The sequence below is a fragment of the Molothrus aeneus genome, chromosome 16, assembly GCF_037042795.1.
Source record: "Molothrus aeneus isolate 106 chromosome 16, BPBGC_Maene_1.0, whole genome shotgun sequence".
Taxonomy (NCBI): domain Eukaryota; kingdom Metazoa; phylum Chordata; class Aves; order Passeriformes; family Icteridae; genus Molothrus; species Molothrus aeneus.
In genome coordinates this window covers 6,279,994-6,303,701 of record NC_089661.1, presented here as the reverse complement: position 1 = coordinate 6,303,701, position 23,708 = coordinate 6,279,994, and the positions used below count along the sequence as shown (strand labels likewise).

The following is a 23,708-nucleotide window of genomic DNA, read 5'->3' as shown; positions in this document are numbered from 1 at the left end:
ACCCCATACTTCTAGCAAAAAGATGAAATTATGGGCCAGATCACAATAAAATGAGTACTGAAAAATTCTAAGATCAAAGAAGAAGTAGCATAAATTCTATGAACACAAGTCACAACTATTTTCAGACAATGTAATTTAAGAAAATCAGTTTCACAGAAATGCACTGAAGACTACAGGGACAACAGATGAATTTTCTCTACAAAACAAAAAAATCTACTATAGAACTTTTAATTTGAAAATAAGTTCGAGAAGGAAAAGGAGGTGGAACTGATATGAGTAAGAAATAAGTACTTAATTACAGATTTAAGCTATAGGCATAATGAAATTCATATTGTGAATTGTGAGAAAGTGAGATTTTGGTAGTAGTGGTTTTTGGGGTTTGGGTTTTCGAAGAGGAAAATTCAAACCTGAGATTTTCCATAGCTTAAGCAGATTCAGAATGCAATACAGCATCTAGGTAAATTTCATCTGCCACTGTACCAAGTTCTGACCGAGCATGTTGCATGTCTATTATACTTGATTTGTCAGGGCGTGTACACATTTTGAAATGCTCTAAAAGTTACCCTGGACAGTGGGATCCACAGAAAAATGACATTAAATAAGAAGCTACTTTGTCTGCCAAAAATGTTTCACTTTCTTTTTCTTAATGAAAACTGAAAGGTTAAAAATTTTTTTGGATTGATTTTCTTTTATGGTTTTGCCAAAATGATGAAAATACACTATTTTATAATCACAAGAGTACTGCAAAATTTGTTCTGAAACAGGACAAATACTTAAAATACTTACTTGAGAAAGAAGATAGAGAGAAACCTGGAGACTTATTTTTGGACGCTCTCCACCCTACAGAAAAAGTTATAAAAAATTCTTATTTCTACAAAGAATTTATATGGCTTAATGTTTTATTTAAAATGTGACTTGTGTTGTTCCACATTCTGCTACAAAATATTCAGAAAGCATCAAGCTCTTTATCTTTAACATTCACTACTTGTAAACTATTTGAAATGGAGACTCTGAATAAGCATAGCCCTCACTCTTCCTTGATTAAAAATTGCAATTAATTACTGTCTCTCAGGGTCACTTCAGTAATTTAAACAGGTGAGCATCTGAGAAGTACATTGTTTTTCACTATGCTATTATTCCTTCAAAAATTCTTCTCAGTTAACATTCATTAAAGACTGCTAATTAGCTATTCATATAGCATGAAATATTACCCACAACAGACAAATGAATGCAGGACCTTATGCACATTTATAAAAATAGTTTCTATTTCACTAAAAACCAGTTTTAGTGACACCACCACTGAATTTAAAGGCTATGCTTTAAAAAGAAATTCAGATGCATCACTGCATTAAAACACAGCTTCTCTACAAATAGAAGAAATGAGTATCAAACCCAGAAGTCTGTATTTTCTACATGGATAGATTTTTAGATCATGGCAAATTTGCTTTTTCTGCTTTTGCCAGAAGACAAGTTAGCTTATGAGAAAAGGAAATCACATATCTCCCAGTATCACAGAAATTTAAACCCTGTTCCAAATTTGCAGTTCTTCTTGGTCTCCACTACTGTGAGCTTTTAACCACCATGTCACCCAAAGCAGCACTTCTTTGCTGTGCTCTTGAATTGCATTTCAGGCTATTTCCTCTACAGCCACCCTATTTAAGCTATTTCATGTAAACCACACATCATATACCCAACTGCCCAAATTACTTAGCACACTGAAAGCAAGCAGCACCTTTGAGAATGAACTGTTTGCAGGTATTAGCTTACCTTGTCTTGATTTACTAATGAATACACGTAAAGGGGAAGAAAGAGCCTATTAAGTAAGTGGTCTGTCAGCACATCATTTAAAAATTCACAATTAATGATAAGGATATCATTAAGGTAATGCAAATGATCAAGATGTTCTGCTACCAGGTCACTCAGTTTGCCTCTATTTCTGTGCCTGAAAAGAGAGCAGAAATAAAAAATTACACGTGATCAATTGTGATAGGGAAAAAATTAACATAGATCCCTGCCACAGATCAGCTGGCTCAGGTAGACTGCCTAAAGCAGATGTTTCAGTGAAGTCAACTAATGTCACTGTTAAACAGTTGCCTGTATTTTCTTTAGGATGCACACATCAAGTTTTTGCCTCAAGTTTTCACAAGACTTGTTTTTACAAAGCTTTGTTTCTGTTGCCAGTCTTTTCACAAGCCAACTACAAAAATGAAAGAAGAATTAGGTGTTGTATTTAACACCTACCTCTTCCCTTCAGGAAAGCAAGAAGCACATGGCCACTCTAAGGTGGAGATGGCAAGACAAACCAAGAACAATTTGAATCAACAAAGTATTTCTGTAGTTGATAGTGGAATATTACACTGTCATGTCAGGTCAGACAGCTCACAATCAAGTTCATCTTTCTAGTTTAAATCTTTTTCCTAGAACCTTTTCAGAAAGCTTTTCTAATGAGATGACACGAAGAAAAAATGATGTTAGAAAGACAAAGTTGATAAGATTAAGAAGCAAAAAATACCTGTTGTGTCTTCTGGTTATCTGCTGTTTTTAGCAGAACAAAACAAAGACAAAGGAAAGGCTTGGTGCAAACACTAATTTACTTGTAGGGATAGCAGCACAGATCAGGCACACAGCACTGTTTCCCTGAAGAATCACTAAAAAACTCTAAAGAGTGAAAAGTCTGAACTGTCTACATGGGAACACATCTAGAAACTAACTTAACTGGATTACTACACACAAAATAAGGACACCACTGACATCTGGGAAAAGCATTTGCATTCAACAGGCAGCATTGTAGAAGCTTACTCTTCATCAGTCTGCACACAGTTATCCAGCTCTATCACGTGGCTGCCAATAAACCAGACGAGGTTGGAGAAATAAGGAACTGCAGTTTTATCTCGAATGTAATGCAGCATAGGCTGGTTGTCCACTGAAGAGAAATCATTAAAAAGAAAAATCAGTTGCCAATATTTTTTATTGCTTTTTAAGAAATATAATAAAATATCTTTTGAATTTGATTACATGCTTGTTTCCCATATGAGTATACGCCTGACACAATCTTAGGCATGAAATGGAAATCTATAAAAACGTCACATCAATTCTTATCTAGCTTGAATGAGCCTAATGTTGATATATTTATGGATGTCTGAAAATAAACAAATCTAGTGGAATTCAGAAAGGTTCTTTTAGCACATTATTTATTAAAAAGAAGAGAGAAGCGCAAGAATAAAGCAGTAATGCTGAGAGTCAAGCTAGTTAGACTTACATGACACTGCATTAAGGAACACAGGAATCACCAGTGAAGGAAGGGCAAAAGAAACAGACAACAGTTAACAGGATTAGGAACTGGGATAGTGACATCCTCTAAAAGGGTTTAAAATGCTAAAGCACAAAGCATCTAAACTGAAACATCTGGGGTAGCAGTTGGAGCAGAATATATGCAAACAGGTAGTCAGAAAATTATCAAACCTGAACATCTGAGCTCTGCCTTTTCAACTCTAACCATTATATCACTACAACATTCAATGAAAATTCTAGAGAAGTAATTTTTTAAAATAAAAATACTTAGTTGCATAAATATATCACAAATAGGATATGAAGCCTATAATCTGCTCATATTTGCATTTAAAGTTCCTTGAAGTAGAAGGCAAGTACCAAGTGCCCATTTCTCATACAAGAAAAAATGTTGCAGCCAACACTGTAAAGATCCTATTTGCTATGCAGGTTATCCAGTAATTTGCAAAGCAAACAGCTCATTGTTTTAAAAAAGACCTCATATGCTTCTATGAAGACTGTCAAACCACTTCTTCTCTTAACTGACAGAAAGTTGTGTAAATACAACATGTAATTGAACTTAAAATGGACTAAAGAACAAGAAATCCTGCATGAACATATTGCATATCACATATTACCTTATAGCATGCTGATTTCAGAGGTAGAAGTTCAGAATAAACAATCTCTTTACAGAGAATATTGTGAACAGTTTATTAAAAATATTAAATATCCCAAGAAAAATTTAGGGGGAAGTGACTTTTGGACATTGGGTTTTAGAGTAGACATTCTCAAAGTAGTGCTAAATTCAAAGTTCAGCCAGGTTGCTGAGGTCCCTGCTGAGTTTTGAAGACCTCCAACAATAGAGATGCCTCAGTTTCTCTGGAAAACTCCTTGCAGTGCTCAACTACTCTCACAGTGAAGCTTTAGGTTTTTCCTAATGTCCTACTGGAATGCTCAGCAGAGGAGTTGGAGACTGCAGCCTCCTGGCCTTCACTGAGAACCTCTGGGAATGGTCCAGCTCCTCTTGAGACTGGAGTGACTGCAGCACCTACCGGTTCTACAGGCATTTTAATGCACTTCCAGTCCTAAAGGGAGTGATGTTGGTTACTGCTTCATACACCAGAAAGCTCAAGTTCATGAGTAAAAGACAATTCATATTCTTAAAACACTCCAGTTTTGGGGTTTTTGTTTGTTTACTTGTTAAATACAGTCACATTCTGACCTCTCTTGGAAGGGAAGCTAAAGTTCCTTGTGTGTGCCTGACACTTTCGGGTTTCTTTTTAAAACCAGTTTCATTGGTGAGAAAGTGATACTATTTTCAAGTACATACTGCAGGCTTGGGATAGTTGTCACAAAAGTAAAAAAACGTGTATCTGAATCTTGCCAACATGCTATGCTTTTCAGTCTCACAAAACAGACAGAAAATCCTCACAGATAAATAGGTGAAATTAAACTATAATGAAACAAGATTTGCACACATACCTTTTTTAATATATAAAAAGCTTACCTTTGTAGACATTTAAGGTTATAGTCCTAACAGCAATCCTGACCATGCTTTCAGGGTGGTTAAAAAATTTAATAGCTTCAGTGTACAAAGCAAAGTCATTAGTGTGCTGCAACAAGAGGAAAGAAAAGAAAATATTTATTCATTAAACATGTACAGAATATGGCTTGGGATTCTGTATAAATTATGTTTTCCCTATATTAACTTGGTATCTTTACCTTCTACTTAAGTAATCAAAATGATTTTACAATGCACATTCAGCTGCATGTGTAGCTCTGCATTAAAATGAGCTGCTTTAAGCTTCCCAGGATAGCTGCACACATAGCCAGTGCTTTCATGCCCTCTTCTGGCAGAAAGCAGAGTGCAGAGAGGAAAAACCCAGCTCAACTTTGCCCTTTGACTCAGCTTTTTGGACTTTGACTAAACGCCTTAGAACAAAGTGATGCAATAGAAAAGAGCCTGTTTATGAAAGCACAAGAAAAGAAAGAATAAACAAGTTGAATTCTCAAAGAAGCAGACTTTAAAACTACTGAAATGATCCATTATAACACTAACTTCCAGATTTTTAGTTTATTACAGCTGTGAGAGGACAAAGCCATGCTCGTGCAGAGATCCTCACAAACAAATTCACAACCACTGGTATGGCCATTATAAAAGCAAGACATTATGAGACAAGAGACTAAACAGAGTATGTGCCACACTCCTATCAATTTCTAATTCAAGTCCTCTTATCATTTTACTGCAACTTTCTTTACTTACCTCATTATAAAAGAAATGTACAGTATGATTATTGAGTTTCAGGGAAAGAGTTTTCAAAAATGATATGTAATATGCCATGATCTCCTCATCAGAAAAGTCAAATTTGTGGACAATAATAGAATTCACATGGTTATTAGAGAGTAGGTAGTCTGAAAAAAAAAAAGTATTTACACAGGTTAACAAAAATAATCACTGTGGTAACAGGCTGTATTTAAAGTGCCAGCTAGAAAGCAACAACCTGATGCTTGAAGATCACAATTTTGAGGCAAACAAGTGAGGCCTTTGAGCATTAATATAAAGGATCTGCTCCCTACAAAGGTCTTTGCTCCCAAGACCAAGACAACTGAAAATATACTTCATCTTCCTCAATTCAGGTAAGCTCTGCAGCTAATAACATTTAACTCTTTTCCTCCCCAAGTCCCAACTCTCCAAGGCTTGATGATGACTTTCATAACAGTTGTGGAATACTTCAAATTATTAATTCTCCATGCTCTATGTATTTTGCCAAAAACTTTGAAGGAACCTCCTGTGGCTGACTGCCAGCACCAATGATGTCAGAACAGTTACAGTACAAATTACACACCAGAGTTTTACCACATGACCTGTGGCAGCAAGTGAACATTTCAGATCACAACTAATTTGACTAAAGGAATCCCTTGAAATGTGCTAAATGTGCTGTTTTTTGTTGTACCAAAAAACTACTTTTGCACCACTGAAAATTTACATTCAAAGTATTGTGGAATCGGTTTACACCATATTTTTGGTAGTGTTCAATTTAAAAGTTATTAATTCATATAGTTCTGTGTAGGGGTACTAGGACTAAATTTCATTGAATGAAAGGGAATCCAATCAAACCTAGATCACTTCATCCTAAACAGTTTGGAAGTGTGTCCTTACACAGGGATGTTTCATGGCTGATGTTCTCAAAAAGGATGTTCAGAGTCTGCAGCAGCTGCACACACACATAACGACCTGACTTCTGACGCAGGATGTTCAGGAAGAATTCAAACATATTCTTCTCCAAGAAAAAGCTGAAAGAAAATAAAGGTGTCATTAAGTCACATGCTGTAAGTAACAGGAGCAGAGATGATTCAAGGCAACTTTGACAAACAGCATGTTTTGCTTTTATGAAGAATTACTTTGCAAAGTTGCATCTGTATAATGAAAGAATATCTTTCAAAAACCTTAAATACTAAACAAGATGGCTTAAAAATTCAAATTATTCAGAAAAAAAGGTATCAAGTAAGCAGGGCCTTTCTTACTGTATTTTTAGTATATTCAATTTATCAGGCAGCTCTAAGTACCACAGCTAGAATTTGTGGTATCTTAGGTAAATTGAAGCAATGTGATATTAATAGATGTGCTGAGTAAATCCGGACCCTAAAATATGTTAAGAGTTCATATTTATATCAAAAGAATGGGGAGTTAAAAGGGGCTCTGGAATCCAAACACTTCGAAGCAGCCAATTCCTGCATGATATGAATATGAACCTGCTCACACATCTACTACAGGACACATCTTTTTACATATAGTCATGAAATACAGTCTTGGAGGAGTTAACAGGAGCAGAACTCTGTACAACTCCAAGCATGTTGAAACACAAAAGCAGAGTCCAAGAGAACTGGCTGGGGATGCTCACTCAAACACGGAGCTGTCATTCTGATCCCCCCAGATCAGGATCTCCGTTATGGAACGAATGGTCTCCACCAGCAGGTTGCGGTTGTGATCCGTTACGATCGTGTTCTTACTCAAAATATGATACATGTACCTAAAGGAGAAAAGAAGCACAAGCAATGAGCTATCCTGCTACTGCCACATGCACCATGTCTGTCTTTCAGCACTGTACCAATGCAGACACACATATAGGCACACACCAGGTCTAACAGTTGTACAACTTTAAAACCCTAAAATTTCCTTCTAATACTGATGCAGAGAGAAACATAATTGTTAAACAGAGTGACAAAGGGAACAAATATCCCCCAGCCAGGTGAGTTGTGAGTGCTTATGCAGATGTTAACATAGAACTAGAAACTGTGCAACTGGTCCCAGGGTTTTGGAATATGTTGAAGTCAAAGGAGTGATGAACAACAGAAATAGAAGAAGCAGGTAAGCATGCAGTAGCTGATATGGAAAAGTGGCAATGAGGTCTAACCCTTCCCTTGAGTGGCACATGAGTTCAATCCCTTCTCTTGTCTGCAGAGCCCCCTCACAGACTCACATCAATTTTGATGTTTAATATCAGGACCCTCAAAGACTATTCATTCACCTTGGCAAAGCTTCATCAGGTCTCTGATCCTTTCAGCACTCCCAGAGTGCTCAAAAATCAGTATTTCCCAGAAAAACTAATTGGAAAGGGGGTAAAGTCCAGCTTATCATTTCAAAAGGCAAGAGTTTAAGACTGTCTAGTGAAGCTTAAAATCTTCAAGGAAGCACTTCTTTTTCCCCAAGTAAGTTGTTACATCGAAGTACCAACTTACTTCTGTCCTGTTATTTTATGTCCCACCAAAAAAAACCCAAAAAGAAAAAAGATGGGGTGGGACCAAATGCTAATAAAAGCAGAAAAATCACCACTGCTTTTCTCCCTCTTTTTTTTTTCTCTTCTTTTATATAGTGATAAAAAAAGGATAAATATAAGAAAGGGGCACAGTTTTTAATTTCATGTCATTTTCGAACTGCACAAGTTTGGATTCCTAAACGCAGCTCCTATATTATTATGCTATGATTGTACTGAAAACCAGGAGTAACACCTGAGCATTTCTGCGCAAATACTCACAAGTGTTTGGAAAGGACGACAGATTTCCCATATTATTAATCTTGCCATGAATACTGGAGTTAATCAAACTTCCAGGATCTAATTCTGTGAAAATAGCCTGTGTCCTGACCCTGGGGCAGCCTTCATTATTGTTTTGGATTCCACGAGAGTTTGTTCAGTGATTCAGACTAAAATTTTAGGAATGTCATTAGTAGAACTTTGCCAAGCTTCTGTAAGGTTCCAAAAAACACAGTGCACTTCTAATAAAAATTTTTGGGGTGTCTGGTTTATGGCTTAAAGTAAGATGTTTAGGTCAAAAAACAGACTTGAAATCGCATTTCAAGAAACAGGATTCCCATCAATTTTATCAACACTAAAAAACTGAACCACTGCACGGGGCAAGCATGCAGCCAGAGACTGAAATGCCATTTAACTGAACACTCATGTGAGGCTGCTCCAAATATTTATCAGACTTACAAAGACAAGACAAGATATTACCCAGTTTCAGAACCTTTTGCTTGAACTCAAGAAATCTCTCAGAAACACACAAGAATTTTGATCATATTTACAATTTATTAAAAATCTGTCAAATTCGGTTTTGGGAGCCTCCTTCAAGCACTGAGCTGCCAGAGGTGGGCAGTTTCACAGGACTTGCAGCAAGAAAGTCTGTCCTCACAAGCCATGCAGGGAACAGGTGCTATTTCAGAGAAGCTGATGGTAAAACACTGTGTGCTCACTGTTCTTGATATTACTTCACCCTCAAACAACAACTCTGCTGGGTTGAGTACTGCACAAGGGCACAAGAGGTAAACAGTGCTCAGGAGTTCACAGCTTTCACAAACTTGAAACCACATGCTCCCTTCCCTCACTCCCCTCATCAGCAAAGCCTGCACTACATTACCAAAGCCATTATCATGTTATGTATATCACCAGCCAGCAAAGAGGAGGAAAAAAGGAATAGGTGGCCCGGGGGGGAGAGGTGGAGGGGGAGTTGTCTCTTCTTAATCTTTCTCTTCAGTAAAAAACATTCTCTCCCTCTTCACGGTCTTCCCCCCCACAAAATCCCCCAAATCAACACTCATTTACAAATCCAAACCAGTCACTGATCACACTGAAACCACTCCAGGAAAAGTTGCTTCTCAGCTGTGTCCCACAGTTGTAACTGCCTGGTCACGTGCTGTACCATAACAGTCATTAAACAGCAAGCAGAGAGCACCTGGAAATCCTCTTGCACTAATCTGAGGATCACAGCTCAAGATTCCTTCTGCGGACACTGACAGCGGGACAGCTCACGGCGAAGATGTGAGAGCTTAAAGCTCATCACCTGTAAGAATTCCTGGGGTTTCTAAAACAGCACACTGGAAAAAACCTCCCATTAGGGCACTTTGTGCATCATCAGGACAGTGAATCAAAAGACAAAACACAAACTCAGTCCCTGCTCTGAGGATGCAGTAGTTAATGGAGCAGAGAACATCTGAAGTGATAGCAATTAGATCACTTCATTCCACAATGATTTTAACAACTTCCTGAAACAGTTAGTAATTAATACTATATTACTTCACATATTTTAGACTATTAATTTGAAGTCACATAGAAATTATTGCATCTGTAAACATGTATTTCTCATTAATAAGTTACATTATACAAACTTGGGATTCAAGTTTACTCCAGCAGTAGAATTTTGGGTATGGGATGCAGTGGGAAGAATAACAAGCTATTATTTCATTTTGGGAGCCCATGGAATATAAAGCATTACAAACACAAAAAGCAAAAAGCATTAATAATCAGGAATACATTACCTCAAAATTTATTTACTTAGTAGAAGCATTACTGCAAATTCCTTATTCTCCTAAGGCACTGATGCACTTAGAGGAAACTTGGGCTTCACCTTCAAGCTATTCCTGTTAATTTCATTTTTTATTTATCCTATTTGCTTGAAAATGTACAAGGAAACATACACATACTTGCTTCTCTTTACAGACACATGAAATACCATATTATGAGAACATGAAGTATCACACAAACCCAATATTTTTGTATTCAGATAAGTCCTTAAAGGCTGTCTCTAAATGTTGATTACAGAGGGATCAGATTTGTGCTTCAAAACACAAAACTATCAAAGAGGAGACTTCTGTCATCTGTATATCTGAAGATTGGGTTCAAACAAAAACACACCATGCAGGAAGTGCCAAAGCACTCAACACCATCAGAATCAGTGGGAGATGTTGCCAGCAACTTAAACCAAACAAAATTCTCAACATTTTTCTGGTCAGAACCATGCTTAAAGGGGTAACATAGTAACTCACGTATATTGTAAGTGCACATTAATGACTTTCCTACTTATTACTTACAAAAATACACTAAAAGAGGTAAGAGTTTAGGAAGTCAAGCACTCAAATTTTAAAAGCCCAGACCTGACCAGAACAGGCTTGATCCTTCCCACTGCGTGTAATCAGGTAATTGCATATTGTTCTCACAGAGGACACCTGATGCATAGCACAGACAGTGCCTCAGGAAATGAATCACCCAAGAAAAAGGACTGCAAGCACACCTTGATGGGCACTGCATCTGACCAAGGCATAATGCAATCACAATGCAATTAAAATACCAAGTGCAGAAGCAACCGTGGGAAATGTGCTTGACAGTAACAACAGGGCTGTGTAAAACACCATAGAAAAGTAGGGGGAAAAGTCTGACTTAGAAACAAAGACACACAAAAAGATCAAGTTCTCTGAGAAGTACCCAGGCAGCGAGTAGCACTGTGCCATCCTTCTCTAGATCACATTTCAGAAGTTGGATTAAATTTTAACTGTTTTCACTGGATCAAGAGTCTGTATAAAAACACCCAATGCCAACAGTCTCACAATTTTCCTTCAGCCTATCCATTCTCTGGCGTGCTTGCAGGAAGACTGAATAGCAAAATTTCAAAAGCAAACCTCAAACAAACTGCATTAAAGCTGATGGGAAAGATCCAGCACTTACTGACAAAAAGCAGTAATGCTGCTGTTATCACTAAGCACATGGATTGTTTACAATTTAGACTAAACTCTACCTTATACAAGTTTAAAAATAAAAATGTTCCCACCAGGCTAGCCCAGACTGATTTCACCCCCGTAACATAGCATAATACACCTTTTACAGGCTGAGCTAACCTGAAATGGCAAGGCAGGTGTGCTGTACTCAGCTCCTTCATATGGAACACAAAATGGGACTTTGATGAGTTGAAAAGATGAGAAGATAAACAGCTTATCAAGTGAGCTTACTGAGACTTTCTTTCTTGACAAGGCTCTCTGAACTTTTTCCTTCTGTTACTTTACCCACTTCAACACTTGGAAAAGACCTCAATTTCACCTTTCCTGTTGGTATCTAGCTAGAAGCTGAAATTCACACAGCTTGGATAAACAAACACTTAAAATATACATAGTATAAACAGATCAAAGGTCTCATCTGGCCTTTACATACGACCAGTTCAGATTCATAATTAAAGAAATCACATGCAAACAGACCAAAACTCGTACTTCAGTGGATAAACATATACTTCAGCTCTCTGATAACAAGCCACAGCACTCACAGCCCAATTCCCCATTGCTACAAATGAGGTAGGGTGTTACTTTTCTATTCTCTGTGGCCCCAACAGATCACATGGACACATTTTTCTGACATGTGAGAGTAAATCTCAAGTCTCACTCTTTTTTCCTAAACTTAAATTCAGTTTTTTCAAATTTCATCACGCATCAGCATTCTTGCTCTATCTTCAAGTCAAATATCAAAGCCAGAAAGACCTAAAGCTCCACTAATGCTGAGCAGTACACAATAACTACTCCTTGTATGTTCAACAGAACATTCCTATGTTTACATCGGAACATGACTTTTCTGCTTTATCCTGTAAAACCAGACTACATTGGCATGCTAGGCTGACCTACAATGCTTTCAAAATTATTTCTGCAATGCTATTGCTCTCATTTGTTTTGTATTAATGGGCTTGAGTTCTGTGTCTTCGGTAAAAAGCATTGCATTTCAGATAGTCTTGCTCATTTTGAACATTTTTCCAGTTTAGAGACAAGGACCAGAATCCATAAATCATCTTGATAAAACAACTGCAAGATCCAGATCTTGTACAGGGCATCCTGCTCGTTACTGTCAGAACCCATTCATGTCCTCCTTGTAAGATTACTGAAAACTACTCGGCACTTTTTCTCAATGAGCTACACAGTCACAGTGATTTCATTTAGAAAGTGCTTCATCTCTCAATGACCTCCTTCTCTCGTTCAGTACAAAGAGAAGCTATCAAGGTGGTTCTCATTTTTCTTGCAATAGCGGAACACTTAAAATGGAACAGGGAAATTAATTTTTTTATCCCTTGCCACCCTTCCAACACTCCAGCGGCAGAGCTAGGAAAAACCATTCCACCTTCTGCAGGCAGCAGTAACACACGGCTGTGGGGCTGCAGAACACATTACAGGTCTCAAGCTCAGAGCTTTCCTTCTGCAGCTGCTGCGTCCTGCAGCGCAGGGCACATCCCGGCCCGCCGTGACTCACGGCTGCCTCCGGACCTCCCCTCACACCCCGGAGCTGCACTGCCCACACCCAGCACCAGCCCCTCGCCTCAGCCGCCACCAGGAAACAAACAAAGTTCTCCCTCACGAGGAATGCGGTATTTCTTGTATTTATCACGCCTCGCACTGTACTCCGCCGAAGACTCTGGGGCATTGCTAAAAACAAAACAAACACGTATGGCAGCCCGGAGTGTGACATTACGACGAACTACGTCTGCCCTGAAGACTTTCTGGAACGGAGAAGCCGGTTTTCGTGAGGCGGACACCAGACCACAGAGCCTCCGCCACCGGGGACTGCTCCGGGCGCTTTCCCCTCGGGAGAGCTGCCGCAAAACGCCCCGGCGAGGGCAGCGAGCGCCGGGGGAGCGTCGTCCACCGAGCCGCCCTCTCCTCTTCCGGCCCCGCAGCCGGCTCCGAGGGAAAGCTGCCCCGAAACCTGCCCCGAGCAGCTCTGCGGACGGAGCCCGGCCGCAACCGCCCCCTCCGCGCTCCTCACAGCCCCGCCACCCTCCGCCCTCACCGCCGCCCAGAGCCCGCGGCCGCCTCCCGCTCACTTGAGGTGGTCCAAGGAGTGGATGCTGCGGGCGGCCTTCCCGTGCCCGCCGCCCACCCAGCTGCGGGAGCGGCCGAACATGCTGGCGGCGGAAGGCTGCTCCGGTCCGCGGGCCCTACGGCCTCATAGCCCCGCGGGGGGAGCGGGCGACCGGCGGGCGGGGACCGGCCCGGAGCCTCGGCGGCGGAACCAGCGCGGATGGCGCATGCGCGGCCAGGGCACGCCGGAAAGCGCCGGCCCGGCCCCGCCCCGCCCGCGGACTGCGAGTCCCAGGGAGCACCGCGGGGGCGGGGCCAAGCTCTCAGGCGGGCGGGGCGGGGCGGGGCCTGCGCTGGGCGCGCTCTGGGGCCGCCTCGCTTAGAACAACAAGAAGAGAGTAAACGGAACCCGAACCAGAAAAAAAAAATAAACACATTAAACGTATGAGTGTACGTCCTAAATGTGTTGTAATTTGAGGTAAAATTTGGCCACTGATATTCCTTGTTCGGCTTCCATAACCCAAACGAAGCTGTCCTGTGGGGTCACTCCAGTGCTGCAAGACGCAGCGTCAGAAATTCAGCTGCTGGCATTCCCCTTGCTGATGTTCTTCCAGTAAGAACTTTAAATCGGCCTAAAAATTAAGGAAGAACAAACAGAAGGGGACCCTTGACTGTCTTGACCTAGTTTTGGATTTTCAATTTTTTTTTTTTTTCTTTAACCAGAGAAATAAACTAAATCCATGTAAAAGCTGAAGAATTTGTCAGGCAGTGTCAAAAATGCACCGAGTTTAAAATCCCGCCTTCGGTTATATTTTGGTATAGGTAAAGCCTTGGTCAGCAAAGAAACACCTGCACCGCAGCCGAGAGGGGCCGGGCCCGCAGTGCTGCTCCAGGAGGGCCTCGGTCACAGCAGAGGTCGCGAAACAACTTCCAGGGGCGAAGGCACAGCCCCAAGCCTGCCCGCGCTGCCCCGCTCCGCAGGCTGCGGGCTGCGGCAGAGCTCGGCAGGCAGGAGCGCGCAGCCGAGGGTCGCGCAAGCGGCCTCTGTCCCCTGCAGCCCCCGTGCAGCCGCAGCGGGACCCCAGGGCCGCCAACGCGGCGGAGGCGCCGGTGCCCGTCACGGCCGCCCCGCGCCAGCAGCAGCGCGGCGCTGGTAAACAACGGCGGCGTGCGGCGGGGCAGGCGCGGGGCGGGGAGCGAGGGGCGGGTGGGCTGCACGGTCCTGCCGCGCAGGCCGGGCTCGCTGGCAGGTGCTCCGAGCCCAGCTCCCAACGCGCCTGCGGGCTCCTTCCGCAAAGTTTGCGGGCGGCAGGAGAAGGAGGAGGGAGCCGCGGCGGGACTGCAGTAGCCGGGCTGGAGATGCCGCTGAGCAGCCTCCTGCCAGCGGCGGGGCTGCGGCAGCGCCGCTGAACCCGCGCTGGCCGCTCGCCCGCCCGCCGGGCGCCTCTTCCTCCGGGGACTGAAGGGACCGAGCCGGCCGCTCCGCGCCCCTGCGGGGCTCGACCTCTTCCCGGAGTCCGGATCCGGCTCCTCAGAGATTCTGCCCTTTGCTGCCACCGGGGCTGCGGCGTACAGTCCTGCCCCGCTCCCAGCTCCGCCGCTGCCGTCCGCCCCCCCGCGCCGGCCGGGCGGGTCGGTGCCCGCTGCCCCCGCAGCCCCCACGGCTGCATGACCGCCGCGGTCTCCGCACGTCTGGATTCGGTGGAGTCCTGGGCCTTCCATGCGCTGCTGGTGCTGCCCTATATGTTTTACGTGGGCTTGTTTTTTGTCAATGTGCTGATCCTGTACTATGCCTTCCTGATGGAGTACATCGTCCTCAATGTGGGCATCGTTTTCCTGCCCGAGGATATGGACCAGGCTCTGGTGGATCTGGGGATGCTTTCCGACCCTGGCTCCGTGCTCTACGAGACGGACAGCGAGCTGGATGTGTTTGACGGGTACTTGGAGTGACGCCCCAGGGCGCTCCAAAGCGACTGAGCGCCGCCGCCGCCTGGCCCGGGCCGGGGGCCCGGCGTGCCCGCATGGCCGCGGCTCGGGGACCGCCGCGGCCCCGCTGCGCGACCCCGTCGCGGCTCCTTCTGCGCAACATCTTCCCTTCCAAATGGCACCCGCCCCGCCGGGGCAGGGGCCAGAGGGGCAGCCGGGACCCGCTGCCGCCGGGCAGGCCCGCGGAGAGGCAGAGGGCTCGCCAGGGAAGTAAGTAATTCCTCAGTGTCCGGCCGGGCACGGCGCCGGGGACGCGCTCCGTCGCAGCTCCCGGCACGGGCGAGCGCTGCGGGCAAAGGGCCGGGGCCGCCCCCAGCGCTTCCCCCGCCCGGCAGCGCCCGGGGACAGCGGGGACAGCGGGGACAGCGACCCTCTCCCCCGGGACTCATCCTCCGAGCCACTGCAGCTCTGCATTGGGGGCTGCCTGTACAGCCGGGCAGCAACTTTGCTGATCCGGTCCTGAAAGCAGCCCTGAATCGAAACGAGCATCCCGGTTAACATTTATTACAATTCAGAGACCTTCCTCGAGCCAGAAATACATCTTAATTTCCGGCCCTTTAAAACCACTCTCTTGGATAATGACAAACTACCCAGCTCACCATTTTAATTGTAGCACGAGGGTTTTGCTTGATCAGGTTTTTTTTTTTTTTTTTTTGTAGTCTTGAGTGATTCTAAAAGTCTGGAAATGTAAGGATTTAGCATTTTAAAACACTGAAATGCATTTGGGAAGAAAAATCACTATTTCTAGCTAGGACTTTCTGTGCCAAATGTATGTTAATGAAAACATTCACAGTTTAAATTAAAATGTGTTAGCAAATCTGCCAGCAGATTTTTTTAGCAAAATATTGTCTGTAAATCTGAAAACCAGTTCAGGATATCTTTATTTTTCTGTTTGAAATGATGGAAATAGGAAATTCAGTTACAAGGTTACAAGTATAAACTTGGTGACCACACTACACAAATACCAGTTAATATCAAACTATTCTAACCAGTCTTCTAATTTAACAAACCCAAACAAACCTTTCCTGTAGTTCTGCCCTTCATATCGGTTAAAATTATCTCCTGAATATTTCTAGTCAGATTCTTTTTAAAGAAATATTAGCTGATTTTGGTTAGTAATTTAGAAGGAAAAATTGGACATTTTTGGTGTTGGAGTAACATTGATTGCACAAACACAGCTGAACAAGGCTTGGCCAAAGGCATGTGGGAGCCTAACGAGGGAATGAACAGATTTTGTTGCTACTGAAGAAATCTCACTGCATATAGTCACTGCAAATGGAAGTGTCTATGCCTACATTTGGTGGTCCATCCCAAGCAACTGGAAGAGAATCACTTCTGCTAGAATAGAAAGTGTGCAGCAGAGTAATCCTCCCCACAAAACACCATTGACTGCTTTTGTGGTTGTCTCCTTCTTCAGCTGGACAAATAATACACATGCTCTGTATTCCAGGAAAGAAATTCCTAAAAATTAATGGTAATTCAAACAAAATCTTTGGTGCTAAAAACTCTATCCATTTTCTTCTCCAAAATACCTTTCCCTAAACTTCAAATCTTAGTGCTCCAATGCTATTTAGTCGAGGGATTAAAATACTTTTTTTAAATCACTTTTTTTTCTGTCTAGAATTTGTCTTGATGAGTTGTGTCTAGTTTTCAGGAAGACCTAAGGACAGCATGACACAATTTTCCTCAGTGGAAAAAAAATTTTTCCTACTATACAAATATCATTTGATATGAACACATTCAATTCAGTGTATATTATTTGGCTTCTTAAAATTTTCTTTCTTATTAATAAGATAAGCAGCTCTGGAAACTTCTTGATATTCTAACTATAAAACCCTCCATATGCAGAAACCAAAATGCAGAGATTTTCTCAAAGCTCAGAAGTAAGGCTTCATTTTTACCCACCAAGAGCTCAAGGAGCTCTGCACAGGTACCAGCTCCAGCCTTGGTCTTTGATTTGGAATCTGTCAAGGTAGATGGTGGTTTCCACTGAGAATCAAATCACAAGTCCCAAAAGTTTGATCAATTCTTAGGCAGCAAAAAATTCACTGTGTTTCATCTATTTATATATTTAATTATACTTACAGACATAGCACTCAGGCCACAAATTGCATAATTATTTAGGTACCAGGCACAGTGTTACCACCATGATGAGGGATTTGAGTTCATACCCTCTTACAGGTTTCTTCACTGCTCTGCCATTCCTCCTCAGCAGTTCTATAGCAGCAAAGCAGGCAGAAGAGGGCCCTCATTTGGAGCTGTGTTTTCTGCTTTGGGAGCAGCACTAAGGCCCTGAAAGGGAAGATTTAGATTCTTGTGGTGCCTTGCCTGCAGTGAGCCGCGTTCTGTGTGAGTGTTAACCCCTACCCTCCTGGCCTGGGAAGGTTTCCCTTGCACCCAGAAGTGCTGAGGATTCACAAGACACTGCAGGAAGAATGGGTCTGTTTTTCCAGCAGTGATGAAAAATATGTAGGCCTACTCTTTGCATTAAAGAGCAGGGTTCCTCATGTGACTCACCAGTGATTTCTGAGAGCAACCAGAGAGCTGTGATTATCCTGAGCTGAAACCTTGCAGCGTCCTCTGTGCCTCGCACCCTGCGTGACTGATGTGTGACAGGAACACAGAGGGGGCAAATCCCAGGACACCCTTCTGCAGTATGAGGAAAGGATAATTTAGATGTAAAAATAAAAGAACTCATGGATCAGACCAGCTCTGTGCTCTCTGGTAGGAAACCCCTCACTTGAATAAACTCAATGGAAGCAAAATGATGTTCGAGTTCCTGAGCAAAATTGGTGGCAGAGATTGAGGGCAGACAGATAAGTAAGCAGCTGAAAAATGTTTCCTGGCCTATTCAAATGAAGAAATTAATCTGTGTAAACTGAACAGAATTGAGCTTGTTTGTGCCATCTACTGTTTTTGTGTGAGTGTTTCAGGTTATTTACGATATATTTGAAGCTCCCTGGAATAAGGTCATATGACTATTCTCATACTTTCAGAAAATCAGATGTGACTCATCACAAAGTACTCCTATCAGAAAGAAAATGGGCAAAAGTAATCAATAATGAAAACTGAATAAGAAGACTGAATTTATGTAATCTTGCAGTACATGCTGTACCTGTATTTTTTCATAAGATGAATTATGATGAATATCTTCAGTGAGCAGAATCCAGTACTCAAAAACCTGTGACTCAGCGCTTCCAATGAATGCCAGCATCTAAATTCTGAATCAAAAAAAACCCCAACATAGCTTAACTCTCCAGCTCATCAAAATAGTGCCAATTAGAACTGCAGGCTCAGTGTCTGTGAGACAGCCACCCACTGTGGCTGTGCTCTGAAGCAGAGATGTCCTGCAAAGGACAGATCAGAAGAATGATGTCACTAGCACTGTCAGGATACATTTAAATGTATCAGATTATAATTCCTGACTTCTGTCTTTTCAGACTTTAAATATTAAAAATAATGAGCAGAGTGGTTTGTTACTTAATTTACCTTGCCATTTTTCACTATTTTTCCCCTTTTGGTAGAGATCACCAAGATGATACGTTGACTCCATGATACAGATCAGTTGGCTGTTTTATGAGTTACAGTAGCAACAGGATTAAGAACAATTGCTCTGATTTTTAGAACCTTATTTTGATTTTTAGCTGTTACAAAAATTAATAGAAGTCCAGGGTTCAAACTCACCTGACAGCTCTGCTTTGAAGAAATATGTACTTAATTCCATACTTAATTCCATTCTAGATGGAAGGAAGACAAAATCAAGGTTAATTGTTCAGCTGTCCATACAGACTCATTAACTACAGCCATGGACAGTTCTAAGTGATTTTCTACCAAATGCATTTATTTATATAATGTCAGGAGAGTAAGCAGATTTTTTGTTTCCAAATGGTGCTGTTAATAATGTGAATTAAAATGAGGCACAGAAATTAGAGAGATGTTCAATTTTTGATAGATGTAGTTTAGGCCTGAGTATTGCATGTGTTAAAAGCCTCGGCCACAAGTAATGTTAAAGAATAATTTTTTAACAGTCTGTGGTCCTTTCCTATAAAAATCAAGCTTTCTGTAATAAACTTGCTTCAAGAGGTGACAATAGGCAATTACTACTTTTAAGCTGTCAAAGGAATTAAGAAACAAATCCAGTCTAATTCTACATGTTTGTTTCCTCTGGAGGAGGGACAAAGTGACACTATAGTTCAGCTAATAACTATAAATCCTAAAATAGAAGAAAAGAATAATTTGTTTAGAGACATTTAGTCTCTAACTCTGCATTTGCCCCTCATAATGATCGTAGCTTATAAGGAGTACAACTATCCCAAAGGATTAAATATGTACAAGTTGCTAAATCTTTCCAGTTGCTCAGGGAAACTGTCTGACTGTTTTTCTTTTCACAGTAGAATTTTATTACTTTGGCTACAGATTAGGAAAGAAAAAATAGCTGAATAGTTTGAATGATGCTCTCTGAAGACACAAGCATGTGTCTAATATAAGTGATGAAAAGGGCAAAGACAAATAGGAGCCATGTATGGAAAATAATGGTATAATGGAAAATTATGATGTGTACTGAGTGGTGGATTGCTGGGGAACCTCCAGGTCAGTTCACAACTTAAGGCTAAATACTCTTTTGTAGGGCCAGAAAGAAAGACCCAAGGGTTGCTCAGGCAGTGGAGCCTAAATAGGCCACAAGAGCTGAAACACTGCTGCAGAAAGTGAGGAAACAGAAAGCAGACAGTGTCGGGATGTGATACAGAGTCACACCATGTGTCCTTAGCTCCAGCCTGCATTGTGAGGAACAGTAACTTCAAAGGCAGAACTGACAAAGATCTGGTGACTGAGCTGGTAATGCTAGAGTCATCCTACAGCCATACTGTTCAGTGCCTGCAGGTATGTTCTAGGCTATTGAAAGTTCTAGTTCTGAGATTTAAAAAATATTTTAAAATATTTTCTACCTCTTCATTTTCCAGTTTTCTGAAATTTTTGAAGTTTTCTGTTAAAAAATAGGTTCTCATGAAATTTGAGGGACAGATTTCTAATCTGAAAATTAGAAAGGCAGGATTGAATATCCTGGCCAATTGTACAATTTACGCCCCATTTAATATCTGCCACAACAAATTACAGTCTTGGAGTAGCAGCCCTGCAGCAGTGTTTGGAACTACCATTAGACAGCTTTACCCTTTGCTTTGGAGGCCCAATACATTTTGCTGTGCTATTTTTAAGTCAGCCTAGAATCTGATCTACAGTGCAGAATACTAACAACCACACGGAACTGTCTGCTCTAGATCAGTTTTTAGTTCCACTTGGAAAGCAATCAGATAAACATGAAATGAGCCTGGTAGAGCTGCTGTTCCCCCTTTTCATGTCCTCATTTTGAGAGAAAGGATTTTGAGCAGTGTGTTCTTTTAGCAGGTACTGTAGCTGACAGACATTTGACAGAAATGCCCCACTGGACACAAAAGTGCTTCTTGTTTGTGACCCAGTGTCTGCAGTAAGTGGCACACAGGAACATGGGAAGTGCTGTGATGAGTCAGACCACGATCTCACAGCCCTGTGTTCCACCTCTGGGAGAGCTCATGTCCCTGACCAAAATCTGCAGGCTGCTCTCTGTTCTTTCAAGGCAGAATGCAGGATGTTGGATGGCACATTGCTACCCAGCCCTTTAGCAAATGTTTTCCAAACCCATCACCTTTTGCCCACTCTGTGTTATGAAATCCCTCTGGATTTCCTTCCTATCAGTACATGATGTGAATACTTGAAAGAGCTTATTTTCTGCAGTCTGGAAGATTTCTCTATTCATCCTCTTCTTTGAGTCAGTAATGGTGATGAATAAAAATTGGTCCCTGGTATACTCTGCTACTGAGTTCTTTCCTACCAAGTTTTATTCCTTGCTTCCAATCTTTTAATCTGCTTTCAATCCATAAAAGAACCTTTCCCCAGTCCTGTATCAGCCTGCTTGCTTTTGGCCTCCTGTAACACCTGTGTTAATGACAGTGTTGCTGTGTCTGTCCAAGCTCATGCAGAGCTGTGACATCAGATTCCATTCTTCATTCAGGCCCAGAAAGTGGAAGGAGGGAGGAGCTGTCCATTCAGAGGCTTGCTGCACACAAGCCAGGAATGTCCTGAGCTGCAGGCAGCCAGGGGAGCTGCTCGTGGTCTCTGTACCTCAGCTCCTCCTCAGCACGGACTCATGCCCAGCCCCCTCTCAGAGCTGCACCATTCTACACTGTACTAACTGGCCTGTAAATCACAGGACCAGATGAATGCTCTCACTAGTGCCCAGCACCTTTGTAAGCCACAGCTCTGGTTCTACGTAAAGGAATCTTCTCAGCCTTGTATTTACCCCTGATGATTGTAAACAATCACCTGCTAATAGCAGTGGGATACTTTGAGTCAGTTAAGGCAAATCAGATAAACTGGGATAAAGCAATATAACAGTCATTTATTCTTGGCAGTAAGACCAAGAAGTTACCCCAAAATGTTCTTTAGCTCTGTAACTACTTACCAGAGGATCCAAAATAGTCGGAACAATGCGACTCTGAAGTAGAAAATTAGCAAAATCAGAGACAACATCAAATGTAGGCAATACTTAATTAACACCATGATCCAAACAATAAAAACACTCTAATGAATGGTATCTAGTCAAGATAATGTAGCCAGTTCAAACATCAGTTTTAATTAGTAGGTCTAATTATATAAAATCTGGATAAAATCGGTTACCCCACTGTATGTCACAGCTGTTTTTACTCTTAAGAACATCCCCTAGTAATTGATGTGATGCTCTGTGGTTCTTACTCTCACACCCCTCACACTGGTATCTTCATGGCTCTGTTAAAATGCCTAAGGACTCGTGTGCTCTGAGATGAACAGAAACTGTGACATTGATTTTTCTGAAAGGTTGTGCAGGTCTTTACTTCTCAAAGAATTATTACCCAGAGTCACAAAAGGGTTTGATTTAATTTTTTTTTTTCCTAATAAGTCAACAACGTGGTGCTGTATGTCACATATTCAGTGACTTTTCTGTTCATTTTAGGTATGGAGGGTTACTCTGTATTTATGTGTTTTCTTTTAAACAGATTCATTAAACACCTGAAATGGATTATGACCAGGCCAATGGATCAAGTCCTGGAAAGAAACTGTACTCTGAAATGTAGAGATGAAAATAAGGAAAAGAGAACCAGAAGAAGAGTTGTCATCAGACCTTGTCAGTTGTGACTTCTCTTCATGGTCTTTGTCTCTTGTGTGTGCACTTACTGCAGTGATTCATGCACCATACTGGGCTTCCATGGGTAATTCTGGGATGGACTATATGAAAAAAATAAGATAAACTATGTTCCATTGTAACAGAAAATCAAGATGTTACCCAGATTTGATAAACTTTTGAATGAATACCACGTCACCCAAATGGACACACTCTACATATAGCTTAAGCCAGTTTTACAATCACATGTTGAAAATTCTACCAGCCAGTAGTTCAAAAGCAATGCTTTCTCAGGGGAAAATATGCAGGAGTGACTGAAGGAGGTTCTGTTCAGGGAGTATAATGGCAAGAACTGTGCTAGAAAGATATTTTATTTAAAAAGAGAGTTTTGAAATAGACCAGAGAGTGAATTTTATATAAGTCAGGTGGATTCATTATTTAACACAGGATACTTTGCAGATTGTTTAAGCTCACGTTCCTATGTACAGATGTGAAAGCAATACAATAAAGACTGACCTTTTCCATGAAAAAATAAGCAGTTGTGTTGGAGTTGTTCTTCGTCAGTTTGAAAAGAAAATAATTTAAATATGCTTTCAAGGAAATTCCAGTTTTCCTGCAGGTACCTTCAAGTAGTTCCAGATTGCTGAGATGGCCAGCAGGTAGGAAACCCTGCTCATGAACAGCTACTTAAAAAATCAGACCTGAACTGAAACATCAGGCACTGTGTGTGGGGAAGGGGGGAGCAATGCACATGTTATTAGGGCAGGCATTAGACTGGTTTTGTTTTAGTGTCATTATACTTTTTAGAAAAGTCTGATTTTTGTAACTGCAATTTTTAAACCGAGTTGATGTATCAAGAATGTTTTGGATAAAGCAGAATTGAAAACAATTCTGCTGACACTCTCTGCATGATGCCTGTCCTCTGCAGTCTGTGTCTGCCATCTGCTCCCAGCGTGGGCTCCCTGCTGCACACAGATGGTGTCAGGAGTCTCTTTTCAGCCAGTATGAGGAACAAGAGGGTGATGGCTTAGATCCCCCATGAAACAATGACAAACTTGTGTATCCTGATACTCCCAGTGTGTTGCATTCAAATAGCACATTTTAGCTTCTAGGCAGTAGAAATTAGCTCCCAGTTCCCAATATTCTGTGCTCCAAATGCAA

General features: G+C 41.9%; 2 protein-coding genes across 3 annotated transcripts in view; one reads left to right on the top strand and one right to left on the bottom strand.

Annotated features, from left to right (window-relative positions):
- Positions 1–13,542, bottom strand: part of CLEC16A (C-type lectin domain containing 16A) — a 59,986-nt gene extending 46,444 nt beyond the window's left edge. For both annotated transcript variants that reach the window (XM_066560758.1, XM_066560757.1), the window contains exons 1-8: positions 13,393–13,542; positions 7,170–7,298; positions 6,428–6,561; positions 5,531–5,679; positions 4,775–4,880; positions 2,800–2,923; positions 1,768–1,942; positions 787–840 (exon numbers count right to left, since the gene is read on the bottom strand). In XM_066560758.1, the coding sequence (XP_066416855.1) occupies positions 787–840; positions 1,768–1,942; positions 2,800–2,923; positions 4,775–4,880; positions 5,531–5,679; positions 6,428–6,561; positions 7,170–7,298; positions 13,393–13,472 (951 nt within the window). In that variant the 5' untranslated portion in view covers positions 13,473–13,542. The remainder of the gene's footprint in view (positions 1–786; positions 841–1,767; positions 1,943–2,799; positions 2,924–4,774; positions 4,881–5,530; positions 5,680–6,427; positions 6,562–7,169; positions 7,299–13,392) is intronic.
- Positions 13,543–14,586: 1,044 nt separating this feature from the next.
- DEXI (Dexi homolog) lies at positions 14,587–23,082 on the top strand. Its single transcript, XM_066560802.1, has 2 exons — positions 14,587–15,565; positions 22,423–23,082. Exon 1 carries the CDS (start codon positions 15,038–15,040, stop codon positions 15,317–15,319), a length of 282 nt encoding a protein of 93 aa, XP_066416899.1. The 5' UTR covers positions 14,587–15,037; the 3' UTR covers positions 15,320–15,565; positions 22,423–23,082.
- Positions 23,083–23,708: the final 626 nt, after the last annotated feature.